Genomic DNA, 15,547 nt, shown 5'->3' on the forward strand with positions numbered 1-15,547 from the left:
TCCAGGAGAATAAAGTCAATCAATAGTTTTGTCATTGGTTCTTTATTCAGCCAAATTTCTCCATTAGAGGGCCAGCTGAAAGCTCACTGGAATTGACAGCAGTGTGATATTTTTACCTTTAAATGTCAGCACTGCCTGCTGCAGTCACTTCAGCTGGTGCTAATAAGGTGCATCCTTGGTGTACTGAGGAGAAACTCCCTTTTAGTGCACACCATGAATTCACAATGGGCACGAGGCCATGCCAGCTGCTCACACCCCAGCTCTGCTGCATTTTTCATGTTGCTCCCTCCCAGGAGGCAGCAAGGCAAGGGAAGCACTCACTCCCTGTAATCAACTCTTCTTGCACTTCATGTCTTGTAAGGCCAAGCATGCAGAGTTGTCCAAATCCTCTCTCATAAGACAAACACTCTAATCCTTAGATAAGCTTTTTGCCCTCTTCCTACCTTCCAGGAATCAAAATAGTCTATTTAGGTTTGGTTATTTTTTCATCTGCCAGTCCAGCATGGGACACAACATACCACTTGCAGTCTTACTGGAGCTTTACAGCAGAGCAACATTATCTCTCTTGATTTATACCTAATCCCTCTGTTTACACATCATGGACCTTGTTAGCTCTTGCTCCTGCCACACACTGTGTTTTTATCTTCAAAGTAAGCACATGTTGTTGTGTGTGCTCTATTCAGCTCCACAGATACATTCCTGTGTCTTCAAAAACTGCTTCTGACCTAGCAGCATCAAACACTGAGCTCTTCACATGCCCATTTTCTCCCTTCTCCAAACCCTTGTTGACAACCTACCCTCAACAAGCTGTTTTCCATCACCTGCTTGGATTCAACACACCCTGGTCCTGATGCTGTTTATAATTCCAAAAGTGTTTCCCTTCTAACCTTACCTTAGTCTGTTTCTACTTATTGTGACCCTTTATTTCCTGCCAGTTTGCCAACTAGCAATCAAGCTCACACAAGCTGTTATGTTGTCAAAGACTGCCTTACCTATGACAGATTTTTTTTTTCAACTGCTTAAATAAAAATCACTAAAACAATATATCAGCTGAGTACAGAGAGGCTATTAGAAAAGAAAGGAACACCAGTTCTGCTATTTCTTATCATATCCATGACAATAAATCCTGGGATAGTGGAAAATGTCCCTGCCCATGGCAGGAGGGTGGGAATGAGCTGATCTTTAAGGCCCCTTCCAACCCAAAATAATCTTTGATTCTAGGATGTGCTTGTTTTATTTTAAAGACTTCTTTTTACTGCTTTGTATTTATTACATTACAAAATAGCCTACAATCTCTTTTTCATTTCCATTGTAAATTTTATTGAATTATTCCTTGAAGGAATGGTATTTCCAATGTTCTCACATTATTTACCACAAATTTCTGTATTTTGGTCTGAAATTATGTACATATATATATATTTATGTATAGCAAATGACTCATTACAGAAGATACAAACAAAATCAAATGCTAAAGACTAAATGACTAATTTTAACTATACATTCAATTAAAAACAGTTCAAATACTGGCATGTTTTAATTCAAAGTGACAAACCTGTTTGTGGTTACTAAACTAGAAGACTCCAAAACTTGAAATTAATGGCCCTGCTACTTTTCATTAGTTTATAGGATATTATTTTTGCAGATTAAATATAGTCTAAACACCTCATAAAATTTGCCTTCTAACTTAGCAAATAAAATGAATAATTATGTGCTGTAGTATGCCATTAACTGAAGCTCCCTACTGACTTTTCTGTGGAAAAAAAAATAATTTTACACTAGAAATTAGGATAAAGGCTTGATGTTAAATGCCATCTAAAAAGTATAAAAACACCACTAGTAAACTGTATACAAGCTTGCAGGTGTAACTGGGAATTTGCAGAGCTCACTTTGTGTTATCATGACAAAGGAAGGAAACCTGCCAGAAAATAGTCAGATATCAAAACCTGCCTGCCAATCTACAGTAGTTACAGGCAGTCTGTGCAGAACTGAACAGAAACATGAATCTTCTTGAATTGACTATCCACATCACAAAAAAAAAAAAAAAAAAAAAAAAAAAAAAAAAAAAAAAAAAAAAAAAAAAAAGTGGTTTCCTTTCTATTCCTATAAAAGTAGTATGAGAGGGTATGGAGAGGTTGGTGCTAACCCTGAACAGTTTATCTGCTGGACATAATCCAAACTGATTCTCTTCCCAGAGCTTGACTTTACTCAACCCTTTCCACAAAAAGCATTTTCTGACCGTTTGTCTGACCTAAATGTTCTCTCAAGCAATTTTTCCAGAAAGCTGTCCCTTTTCTCTCATCATGTGTGAGTTTTCCTTGAGTCTATGATTAGAGGCAGGTGCCACTTTGCCCAACAGTAAGTGCACATATCAGCAGGCATGGTTTAAATGCCAACATCAATAGCTCAGTTAGGGAGTCCCAGAAAAAGCCTTTGAATCTTCCACACCTCCAGAAACTGGAAGTTAACATGAAGGTGGAACTACTGTCAGCCCCAAAAGGAAAAAACAGCTTTAAGTGTTGTGGCAAAACACCTGTACAGAGGAGGCCAAATCCATACAACTCTTAGGCTGTTCTTAGGTGTTTTTTTCATATAAAAGCTTTCAGCTGCTAGCACTTTCAATTGAACATTTGCCAGTTTTGAAGTACAGATCAACAGTGGTTGATCAGACAGCTCTTCACATAATTCCTACAATGTGGAACATGCTGTCACCATGCAAAGCAAGAATGAGTTGATTCAAAGGCAGGAATGATTTAAAGGCATTGATATCTAAAAATCTGCCTATGGCTATTGCAGTATATGCAGGTGTGAGATGAAACCTCAAAAACAGGAAACAGAATAAAAGCAGCAGAAGAAAGGTGCCTGTGTTATATTTACACTGACAGACAAACCAAATGATGGCATCTCATGGACAGTCACCTCTATATCTGTACTGGCCTCTAATTCCCAATATAAAAATATATTTATTTCCCAAGGCATTTTCTTTTATTTTCTCTTAAATACTTCTCCAGCAATCCACTCCAAATATTAAACAAGAATCACTAGATTCATAATGCAGTTGCCCCAGAGGACAGACAGGCTCCTATTCTGAAACTTTCAAGTTTTTCCATTCCAGTCCCCTGCTTTAACAAGGGCAACTTCATTCTTTGGCATCTCTGTGCACTTTCTTTATCATTGCATTTTTCTAATTTTGAAGAACACCAGCAGGGATATTTGCCTGCAAGCCTCTCCAGATATGAAGCAGTGTGGCAATTTCTACTTGCTGGGAGAAATGGGTTTATTTAATGTACTCCTTAGTCCATGGGGCTCACAGAGAGTTCCTGAGCCCCAACAAGTGGTAACTGGGCTCAGAGTTCACTCAGACTCTGCCACTAATATTTTACATCACTGGATGGTTCATTCTTCCATTTTTCCATCTCTTTGTTGAGAACACTAAGGCATTTATAAAGCTTCTGAGCATTATAATAGATGAAAAGCAAGATAAAATGATCAGAAATGTTGCTAATATTGTTGGTACTATACATTTACTGAAACCACAATCATAATTGTAACACAGAGGTTTCAGATTTGACCAAAAGCTAAGATATTAATAGGTCAGAATACACCTCTTATTTCAACTGAGATCCTGCTTAGTATTACATAGTCAAGTTATATTTAATGTAATAATAGATAATACAAAAATAAAATAAAGAATTTCCTTTCAGCTTTAATACAGTTTTCACCTTTAGTGGAAGCTAAAGCCTCTTTGAAGCCTTTTGCAAATGAATTGCACTTTCTTTTAAAAGCATGCCATCCCATATGGAAGCATCAATCCTCTCTGTTAAAAAGCAGGAAAGCTGTTGCTCAAAATTTGAGAGAAGTTAAATGACAACTGTTAGTGTACAAAGACCTAAGAGTTTCTTACATTGTGGACAAAACAATGTGTAAATAATTGCAGGCAAAAGAGATCATTGCTGTTGTGTTTGGCATATCAGTAAGTACACTTTTGCCTCCAAAAAATACCAGTGAAACAATCAGGCTTCTGAGCAATAATCATCTGAAATTATCATCATTTCCACAAAAAGAAGCAGCATGATGTACAGTGTTTAGGGGAATTTACATGAAATCTGAAAAGCACCCATCCATACAGGCAGAACTAAACAGGGAGAGAACTCTCTGATGCTCAGAATAGTACTAGAAATGAAAGCTGAAACATCCCAAGGTAACACAGGACATTTGCACTGAATATCTTCATTCAAGCCTATTATATTTTATGAGAAGGATTTTCAAACCCAAATATTTATAACAACAAATTAGCATCAACTTGGAACTGAGCACTTCACAATAGCCAGATGTGAGGGGGTCTCTACTTTTTCTTCCCCTCAAATACTGAACATCCCAAAATGATCTTAACACATGACAAAGCAGCTTCAGCTGTAGTGCTTAGTACCTGCCAGCAGACCAACAGAGCAGCAAAATATCTGCTTCTCAAACTGTATTAATAATTCATAATAATCAAAGAAATTAATAATGAAAGTGAAGGGGGAACAGCAATGATTAGGGCCAAAACAGGGCAAGTACCTATCCTACAATGCATCCCAAAGCTTTCCATGGTAAGCACTTCCAACCCACAAGTAAGCCCAGTTTTCCAGACCTAGATCCTTCTGGGAGAAGGGTTTTTATTTATATCAAGCCTCACATTCTCCATGGGATATCTCAGAGCATCTGAGCTGACAGAACCAGTTTTCACTCGCATGACTTGAACTGAAATGTAGGTCCCACCTTACACAAGTTTTCAACCAAGATCTCTGGATTTTGAAACAGCCTCAGAGATGTTGTAACTCACTGAGCTTTTTTAACATATTTTTTCAAAAAGTTAACATTCCCCTAGGTTGTTTATTCTTTTTCTATGAGTGCCTTCAAAGACTTCAGTTCATGTTTTAACATCATTAATAATTCTATATAGATATAAGAACCACAACTGAAAGTCATTATTGTAGATTCCAGCAAGCACTTGATATTTTACAAGTCTTCAAAACAAAAGCTACCTCTCTCCAAAACAAAATCAGTCTTCTGTCTTAAAGTGTACCAGGATACAATGCCATGTGCTCTCAAAATCTCTTTTTTATTATTCCCTGAAGAAGGCTCCTATTCACTGAGACTCCAGCAGCACAACTTTGCTTTTATTTTTCTCAACATGATCTAAGTGGAAATAAGCAAACAGTCATTTTGGGAAGCACCATGCTTGAGGAGTAGATATTTATACAAAACAGAGGGATTAGCCCATCCATAGTGTTCCTGCACACTCCTTCCAGCTGCCTCATCCCCTCTGACAAGCAAAACTTTTTGATCCTTTTCCCTTCAGCCTCACCACCTTCCTCTAAAGCAGCAGCACTCTGCCAGCTTCCCTCTGGGATTTCATTTCATCAGGTGGCCAAACAGCCTGGAACCATTATTTAACTGAAAAGAGCTTCAGTCACTTTCTGGTTTAAACTGAGCACTTGAATGACAATATGGTGCAGACTAATATTATTTATCTAGGCATGCCATGCAAATCTTTACTCTCTAACATCAAAACTGGCAAAAGGATTCAAATATTTATTTCTTTTCTTTGAAATGTGTGCATGTTCACTCTTTTTGTCTACTTCTTGCCCTCTGCCTATTTTTTATTTCTGTGACTGAACCACAACTTTCCCCTTTTTGGTTCTGAAAGAAAGAAAAGGGAAGAAGCTTGTGCATGTACATGTGGAAGATCCATGTTCAAGTTGCATTCTCAGAATCAGTTTTCCTTGGCACAGAAGTTTCTCTTAGCTCACCTGTCAATTTGAAATTATACCAAAAACCAACAAACTCTGGAAGTCAGCTCACACCTGCTGAGGCTCACAAGGATTTCTGTAGCCCCCTCAAGGCTGACACAATCATGAGGACCAATTGCCAACCCCAAACATTTCTGCTCTGCAATGCAGTTCCCAAGTCCCTACAGGCACCAAATTTACAACAGCCACAAGTCAAAAATGCTTAAAGGCAAGAGACACTTTAACATTCATTGCTTTTGATGACTGCATTATGAATCATACACCTTTAATAAGATAAAATAGAGAATAGGTTACCTGGGGTTAAAAGAATGACTGACATAGTGATGAGTGAACAAACAACTAGAATCACCAGCAGCGCAATAGCAATTCCCTTCCAGTTCCTCTGCGGAGGGCTGTTACTTCCAAGCTCCTACAGGAATGGAAAAAAATGAAATCAAAGGAAAAGACCACGTTTCATAAACATGCATTTCCAGAACTATTAGTGATAGGAGAATTGCTCTGTGCACGCTCACAGTCTCCTTCTCCACACTCGTCCAAAGGTGGTTTTTTAATAGAGATCTTTCTTTTTTATATACATATATGTAATTTTATACTCCTAAGAGACAATCAAATGATCTTATGCAAGCTGTCCAAAATACAACTGGTGTTAAAATGTCCTGAACATAAACTTCAGGACGATATCAACTAGCAGTTTATAAGATAATTACAGAAATGAAATGTAGCAATTTACTGTAATTCCACCTAACATAGTATGGACCATAAAGGTTTAAATACACATCCTTTTTAATGCACACTATTAAACTTATTTGTAATAGAAAACATTAGCAAAACTGCCTGAGGCTGCAAGTATTCCATCTGAAGCTACAAGCTCTTTTTCTCTATGCAGTAGATCAACTGTAAACTGCTCCCCTATTAGTTATTAAAAAACAACAGTAGCTTATAACAAATGTTAAATGAATGCTTCTGTAAGTACCAGTGCACTTAAGGTACATCCTCTGTGGTTACAGGTTTAACTCCTGCCAGGCACCTTTTACATTTTTTCAATAATAGCAATGCATTGCCCATGTTCATGGTACAGTTTGAGACCAAACAGCACACAAACATCCAACAACATAATGACAAAACTAGTACAACTGTTTCTTACAAACCCAACTTTCCCTCACAGAAAAAAAATTCTTTTCTACCTACATTTGGCAGAGAAATGTTTCTCTGCCACAATTACACGTGCTTTTAGTATCTCAAAATTAAATGCCATGGTAAGATTGAAAAAAAAAAAAAAGGCAAAAAATAAAAAAAACCACTTCCTGCTATGTTTTACAAGCTTCCAAAAGCATGTTAACATTTTTTCACATATATATTATTTCATTTTGCATTTCTGGGTTATAATGAGTGTGAAATGGGTAAGTAAGTCTTAAAAGAATGTGGCAATGTTCTTGTGCTTTCTTGGCTCACATTCACCACTTCAGCATCACACATCACCCACAGCAGCAATAATGTCTTTAACTTTTTAATGTTGTTTTTTTAACCCCTTGCTAGTTCATTTCTACCTATAAAACACAGATTCTCTCCATGGTCTTTTTTTCCAGAAAACAAAAGGGGAATTGCCCAACACAATCCCTAAGAAACCCCACAGGGAATTCTCACAGCAGTTCTCAGCTCAGCACAGCTCCCAGCAAGGAACATCCCCCTTCCTCAGCACATCTTCTGCCCACCGGACCCATCACCCTGCCCAGCCTGAGACTGCCCATTTTTGAGATGTTCAGCCCTAGCAGAGTGGCAGAGCAGCCATTCTGTCTCCTACTGCAGGCTGGTGTAAGCAGAAACTCCTGGCATCAGTCTTCTTTCTCCACCCCACTGCCCCTGCTTCCCAAGCACTTCCAAGCCTGCCTGCTTCCCTAATTTCCTTCCTACCTTGTGAAATGCTAATTACCACAGCCTGGGTACCCTTAGACACAGCTCTTCAATGCATGGCTGCTCCATCAGCCCCTTTGGTGATCCCCAGGTTATGAGCATTGTGTGGCTCCATCCACAAAAATACAGAATTTCTGTGTCCTGCAGGTGAACTCAGATCCAAGCCATTGTTTTCTCTTAAGTAAGAATTATTTTAAAGTGTTAATAGCACTGGGAAACACCAACTTATTCTAAAAACCACAGTATTAGCCTTATTTAAATGACACCTGACAGAGTCCCTAGTCCCTAGAGAACTAGAAGCTCACAGAACCAAGTGGTGGTGACAGAACTGTAGCTTCCCTCAGAGCATCATGAAACCTATTCCAAAGAACTGACTTCAAATGATAGAAGCTGGACAACTTGATGAATGTACCAAAGCTCCTAAAAAATATACCAAGTCCTCATTATTCACAAGGCTATTCTCTGCAGACATGAATATTGTTCAGTTTCTAAAAATAAAGCTTCATTTTAATTACTTCTGCAAATATGTGCAAGGAGAATATCAAAGAGGTGAATCAAGTACTGACCATACAAAGCTTATTGGTACTCACAGACAGAAAGAAGAGAGTTTCCAACTGGCTGAAAACTTGCATAAAAAGAAGGACTTGTCTCAAATTAGGATATTAGAGTTTCATATCTGGATAAAAATTACAAGTTGTATCCCAATTATTATACTAGAAATTATTAAAGGTCATGATGATGTTTTGATACTGAGTGACAACATTCTTGTAAGACATCTATGAAATTACTGTACACAAACAATATTTGATAAGATATCAGAAAAAATTACTATAATAAATTGAATTCATAGCACAGTCACTATCCAATTAACTTTTTTGGTGCTAACCAATGCAACAATTGGACTGTAAACTACAAAGTTTTAAAATAGTGTAAGCTGCAGTTCTTCCACAATAAAATATTTTTAGCCTTGGGCTGCTTTTCAAAATGGCCATAAGCAAAAAGCAGCTAAATAGATCTTTGGACTTTGTATCACTGGCAAGGCAGAGGCTGTGATTTCTGAGTGTGACAAGAAGATAGAGGCATTCAAGAGGAAACATCACAGAGAGCCATACAATGAGAAGCTTTTGACAGCATGTAGTTTCCCCATAACTATCTGCTAACTGGGACATAACAACAATGCAGGCACAGATGGAGATTTAAGGATTTAACCTCCTAAATAGGCTTTTTTATTAATGTGGTTTGAAAAAATATCAACTCTTGGATATGGTGGTTTGTATATAACACTACCTATAATGTTATTATGGATTTTACAGTCTGACTCTAATGAATCAGAAAATGGCTGCACAAAGAATAATACAACTGCAAGTTTTCTCATTATTCATAGCAGCTTTTTCACAAACCATTTAATTGTGTTGTTGCCAAAAACAATCCTCAAGTAATACATATTTCTGAATGTAATTTGTGATTGAGTAATGCCTTAATAAAACACAGCTACAAAGAGAAAAATGAAACACTGCATGCACAAACCCACTGCACACCAATGTTAGAGATTCCAAGGCTACTGCTGCCAAATGCTGAAGATCACATTTACCAAGAGCTTACAAGCACTCACCACCAGGGATCTCAAGGATGCAAGGAAAGGACAAAGCCTGAAGTTTCTGCTCTGTGATTTCTCCATTCAACCTCTGTTGAGAAGACCCAGCTCTTACAGAAGCATGTACCACATGTGTGATACAGCATTAAGGAAGCTGCAAATCCTGCAGCAGTGACCAAAAGAAAGGCTAAACCAAAAACCTGCAGTGACTGGGAGTGGGAGAGAGGCCAGGCTGAGGCTGTCAGAAGAAAACCTGAATCATTTCAAACTTCTGCATCACTCTATGTTAAATCCCACTCGCTGCTGCAACACAAATTTCAAAGGGAAATGCTGAAAAAAATATATACCCAGAAAATATGCAAAGCAAATATAATTCAAATAGGCTGAAGCATCTTTCTCTCTCCTTTTCTAGGCTGTTTTCTAAATATATATGTAGTCCATCTCCAAACAGGGTTTACAGGCTGATGATGAACTGATTCACTACAGGCATGAAAATCTCTTAAGCAGCAGCAAGACACAGCCTTGAATATCACAATCTATGGCACAGAATCATAAATGGTTCAGGTTGGAAGGGATCTTAAAGATGATCAGCTTCCTTCCTAAAGCTTATCATCTCACAGAGTTTTATTGTTAATCAATGAGGATAACAAGTCTTTAAGACATAATTTTTCCAGCAAGTGTGTACAACTAAGGTTGTTGTAAGAGAACAAAAGGTCAGAAAATATTGGCATAATATGCTGCATTAGTAAGTCAAGTTTCTGAATTACTCTAACAGCATTTTCTGGATTTCTTGGAAAACTCTTTGTGTAAACCACAGTACAATTTCCACCATGGAAATAATGCCAGAAGCACCAGGAGAATGCCTGGTGGAAGCAGGCATGTGGAAGGGCACTGGCTAAAGCTGGAATACTGAGTGCCTCTGCCAGACTTTTCTAGAATACACTGGGTAGTTAAAATGCAGCATCCCCTTAGGGAGAAGAAGTGACACCCAAACTTTCTGAGACAAGCTAACCCTGAGTGCTGGCATTTAACCAAACTGCTTCTTCCCATAGAGCTCCTGCCCATGCTGCATCAGCCCAGCTGATAAATGGTGGGATGAGCCAAATGCAGAAAATATAATTTTTTCTATAAATGTTAAGAACGAGAATTCAAGCAGTTTTTAACTATTTTGGCTGGGTTCAGCTCAAACTGAAAGCAGAGATTCTGCCATAATTTCTGCAGTCCAGAGTGAACTTTGCCAGGCTGACCTGCCCAACAGTCCAGGTCTGCAGATGCACATTGGTGTTTACCCCTGGACTGTGGTTATTTGGAACACAAAACCCACCAGCACTGAGCTCCAACAGTGTCTGGTGCCTGCCTGGTGTTGTGCTGAGGTGAAAGATCTTGGAGGAGTTTGGCTCTGTAGCAGTTTGGGGCTGTAGCAGTTTGGGGCTGTAGCAGCTTCTGCCAGCATGGCATCTTCTGAAGCCTTGAATAAATCATTTGCTTTCTTTTGTCTCTTTTTCTTTTACTTTTTTATGCTGTTCTGTCACCATTACAGAGCCTACAGAGAAAAGCACGAAGGAGAATCACAGTCCTCCCTCATTTTGGTAAGAATTTCAGGGGCAAAGTGCATTAGAGTAGGAAAAGCAAACATAATTTGCTTTGCAGCAGGAATGAGAATGAGTCTCACTCTGCAGCTTAGATGTAATCACAACAATATCACTTCATTAAACTCTTGCCATTTGCATTCCCCAAACATAAAGAAACGTTGACAAATGGAAAAAAGACAAATAATTTCATGTCACATTTCAGGTGTCTTAAAAGACAGACTCAATACACTTATAACAGAAAGATTGCAGTCTTTCCAGAGCTCTTTATAGAGCTGGGCTTGCAACTGATATTAAGTACTACCTGCCCTGGGTTTGCACTGTGCTATTTGAAGGGAAATTACCCCAGCAAGCCTTCTGATTTTCTGATTAAGTGATTGTGTCCATTCCTTTCCAGCTGTTTTTGACTAATGCCATGGCCTAGATAGCAAGAGAGATTAAAAGACAGATCCACAAAGTGGCACAGGATACTTCTAATCCATTTGCATAAGTACCTATCATTTTCATCCCTCTACAATCCCTTTACAATCCACTGTGTTATAAGATCCTGTTGCTACAGTTCTTGTCTCAATGATTATGGTCACACAATTGCCTTCCCGGGTCAATATCTTTATTCATGAAAACATCGGCACTTCTTTTCAGTCACTGTAAAATGCCACTTCCAGAGGAATGCAGGATTCTGTCAGCTCTATGGATAACTGGCATTTGAAAAAGAGAGCAGCTTGTTAGCAATTACCCTGCTCAGAACAGGTGCAAGGTTTGGATATGGGAACAATCTGTCTTCATATTTTTATTTCTTTGGGCTGCAGTGGTAGAACAAAGCTCTCCTTTTGCAGAGCCAAGCTGAAAACAAATCCAGACCAAAACAAACCCACATCCACCCCTCCTCAATAAAAATAAACTAAAACAAATGTGCACATACAAGTCATTCTGAGAAGTGTTGATCACTCACACTGGTTATTAACCTTATAAAGCATTTTGTGCTTTCTTTCTGCTTGGTCATTTTTGCTCTAAGCAGGGATCTTTTTCTTGGACCTGCAAGTGTTCATTCATGAACTGGATTTTGGTTATTTGGAGTATTTTGGAACAGCTTTGTCAACACCCTTAGTTCCAACTACTCACAAAAAAGGACCAGAAACATTTATGGAATCTATTTAACATATTATGGCCAGCATTAAGAATACATTTCACATCTTCCCACTCATTTTTCAGTGTACCTTGTAACACTTCCTCAAAAACAATGAGCTAGCTATTACACTAGACAAACAAGTAAAAGCTTAACTTCTAAATCATTCTGCTGAAACCCTTGTTCAGGATCTAATCACAGCAGATGAGTTTAAACCTTAGGTCATTATTCCTGCATGTAATAAATACAAAAGCAGAGATGGGTCAACACAACTGACCAAAACCATGTGGAACCTGCACAAGTGAAAATTTGAGGCCATCTGGTTTTTTTTTTTAGCTAGCACAGTAGTATCCATACAGGGAGAGGGGGAAGTAAACTATCACAGTGCTCAAGATTAAAGAAACCATGGAAAATGCAGGCCAGGGAAAATATTGCCATAAGCTCTGCTGAGTAGCTGGGGCAGAGGGAGGCTTGAATAAAGCAGCAATGGGTGACAGAACTGGTTTGTACCTGGAAAAAAGGAGCAGTCACAATGTAGAGATGAGCTGCAGCAGGCCAGGGAGCTCCTCAGGCTTTTGGAGCTGGATGCAGAGCACTTTGATGAAGAGGTGCAATGCCAGCATCAGAGGCAACTTCACTGAGCCTCAGCATTTCAACTGTTAGCCCTTCTCATCCTGCACTCACAATCTTTTATAGTTTGTTTCTAACAAAGTCCAGAAGTAAAAATACTGAACTCTTTCCTTCCAGTCCAGCAGAAGTACTTGGAGAGCTGGGGAGAATAACAAAGTTCTGACAAGACATGAGGAAGCATCTTGAGACTCACAAGTGCAGAGGGACATGAAAGCCACAGGAAGCCACCTCTGGGGATTTCTGCAAGTTCCTAGGGACAGCAGCTAATGAAATATGACTCCAGCCTGCCCTGCAAGCCTCACCTGCAGACAGAAGGCTGTCCAGAGCAGTCTCACACTATTTGGGGGGCTGAGGCTCTGCTCTGACTTCAGACTATGCTCCTGGTGTCCTCACCACACCAAAGCCCCAGTGCTCACTCACACCAGGCTCTTTCTCTTCTCCTCACACCAGCCTCATCTGGAAGCCAGTGAGATTTTTGCCTGATTAGGAAAAGCCATCTTTGTATCTTGGAGACTGCCTGGGAGATTACATGGAAATAAAGCAAGGGGCTCATTTCCAGTGAGCCATGCATCATTAGCACCTACAGGAAATCAACAGTTCCCTTGCCATAATTCAAGAAAATTCTTAGGAGTATTTTACTAAAGCAAGTGAGGCCAAGGACAGAAAAAGATGACAAATCAGCAGTCATAAACACAATTTTATCCAGAAATTTAGAAGTCTGTATAAACACTGGCACAGCCATTTATGGCCAAAAAGGTATTTTCTCCTATTCCTATTGATCCCAACTTTACTGAAATGTCACAAGATAGTAAAATATTTCTCCCATTCTTATCACGTTAAAGAAAAATCTCTCAACCAAGTAAAATAACTTATCTCAAGAAAAAGGGACTTATAAAATAAATGAACACAGGCTATCCATGCTGCATTCCTATAGACCTTTCTACAGATATAAAAAAAAATGTTTGCTGGAATTTGTATTTTTCATTGCTCAGAAACAAGGCTATACTTTGCCTGATTGCTTAAAAAAAAAAAAAAAAAAAAAAAAGGCTTTAGCATATATTTTTATTTCCTGATATATTAAAAAGTTCCCATAAGAGATGATTTTTAATAATGGCATCAACAATTTCAGCATTAATAAGCAGATCTGTTTGACAACACAAAGCTGCAGTTCACTGAAGGTTAGACAAACAGCAAAGGTTACCAAACTGCAGCAATGTCACAAAGTCATATTCAGATCTATGCTACATAATTTTACAATTTAAATGTAATACAGTGCCCTTATTTTTAATAGTAAAAAACTGCACAGGTGCTTGACTTTCCAGTCACTGTTAGTTTAGAAAAAATAAAATCAGCTTTTGGAGTTTCCCACTGGTCAGGTATCTTATGCTTAATTTTCTGCCATTTAAGAGTCCTGGAGAATAGATCTGGCAGAAGCTTTTGTCTTAGATAAGTGAGATTAAATCAGGATTTATCAAGCTATGGAACAGATTTGTAAATGCTATTTTGCAAATTCACATCAATATTATTCCATTTGTTTTCAGATTTACATACAAATTACATGCAAATAAAACAAGTAATTTAAATCCAAATGTGCCTTAATGACTTTGTGTGCACATACATATGTACACACATGCACATATCAGTGAATATATATACAGATAAATATTATTCAAGGAAACATTCCTATAAATAAATAAAAATGTAAATAAACCAAGGAGTGTCAGTAGCAGAAAAGGGAACACAAACACAATCTCAGTGTTTAGAGGGATCTAAAGAAGTAGAAAGTTACATGAGTTTCCCAAGCTCAGGTAAGAATGGGAAACCAGCAACTCTTTATGTAAATATTTGTCAACAATATTATAGCAAGCAAAATTAGTCAGTGAGTATCACTGGACTCTAATTGGAAATTTATCATTCCGTTTTTCCCAGTCTGCTTCACCATTAAATTATCTGTTTTTCCAGGAAATGGAATTCCATTTAAAGCAGTAGAATATGATCTATATGATCTATGATTCTATGATCAGAAATAAAGATATGGTTTTCCCCTACACTTTTTAGGAGAAAAAGACCAGAGAGGAGATCAGGAAATTTGTAGATTTAACACACTATGCTACATTATATAGAGTTAATATATATAATGATACAGCAGAGCCAATTTCACTCAAAAACAGTGTTAGTCCTCACAGCACTAAGGACATCACACTGTTCCAACACTCATACACACATATAGAGCTTATAAAAAAGCCTTTATAGAAAGACAGTGGGTCTCAAAATCATCTCTTTACATATAGTCCACTCAATTAAAAATCAAATTTAGTACTAGGAGGAAAAAAAAATCAGGAAATTCTTGGCTGTTTTACCAGATTGATTTTTTTTTTTTCAGTATACTTCCAGATAATGTAAAAATCCAGCTTCTCTTTCCCTGCAAAGTCATTTTACCTAATGGCCAAACCTATTTACATAAAACACCTCAAAGGCCCTTTACCCATTATATTTCTTTGGGAAATGTGAGCCACCCAAGAAGAGTCAAGGTGCTCCTACTGGCAGTATTTTCCAGTGCTCTTTTTACTGGAAAGCAAAGAAATGCACAGATACACTAAGGACTGCTCTAGCAAAGCCTGGACATTCTAAAGAGCAACTCAAATGAGCCTTTGATTGTAGGGATAAATAATCACTAATATAACAATAGTGCCAAGAAAAGCAGTGATGTTGTCAAGCACTGCATATATGCTTTAATATTTTTACTAATAAAGGTGAGAGCATATCACTGAGTATCATAGAAACCTTGGCAGAAATCCTTCCAAACTAGGAGTTCTGACTTAGAGAAAGAAATGAATGGCACCTTTCATTTCCTTCCAGAGTAATGTCTTCTTTCTGTCTGATTCTAATGACAAATAAGGCAAGG

General features: G+C 38.1%; 1 protein-coding gene across 3 annotated transcripts in view; it reads right to left on the bottom strand.

The window, feature by feature from the left end:
- Positions 1-15,547, bottom strand: part of DPP10 (dipeptidyl peptidase like 10) — a 410,129-nt gene that overhangs the window by 178,142 nt on the left and 216,440 nt on the right. For all 3 annotated transcript variants that reach the window (XM_056496455.1, XM_056496456.1, XM_056496454.1), the window contains exon 2: positions 6,087-6,201. In XM_056496455.1, the coding sequence (XP_056352430.1) occupies positions 6,087-6,201 (115 nt within the window). The remainder of the gene's footprint in view (positions 1-6,086; positions 6,202-15,547) is intronic.

Source organism: Oenanthe melanoleuca, chromosome 7 (genome assembly GCF_029582105.1).
Source record: "Oenanthe melanoleuca isolate GR-GAL-2019-014 chromosome 7, OMel1.0, whole genome shotgun sequence".
Taxonomy (NCBI): Eukaryota; Metazoa; Chordata; class Aves; order Passeriformes; family Muscicapidae; genus Oenanthe; species Oenanthe melanoleuca.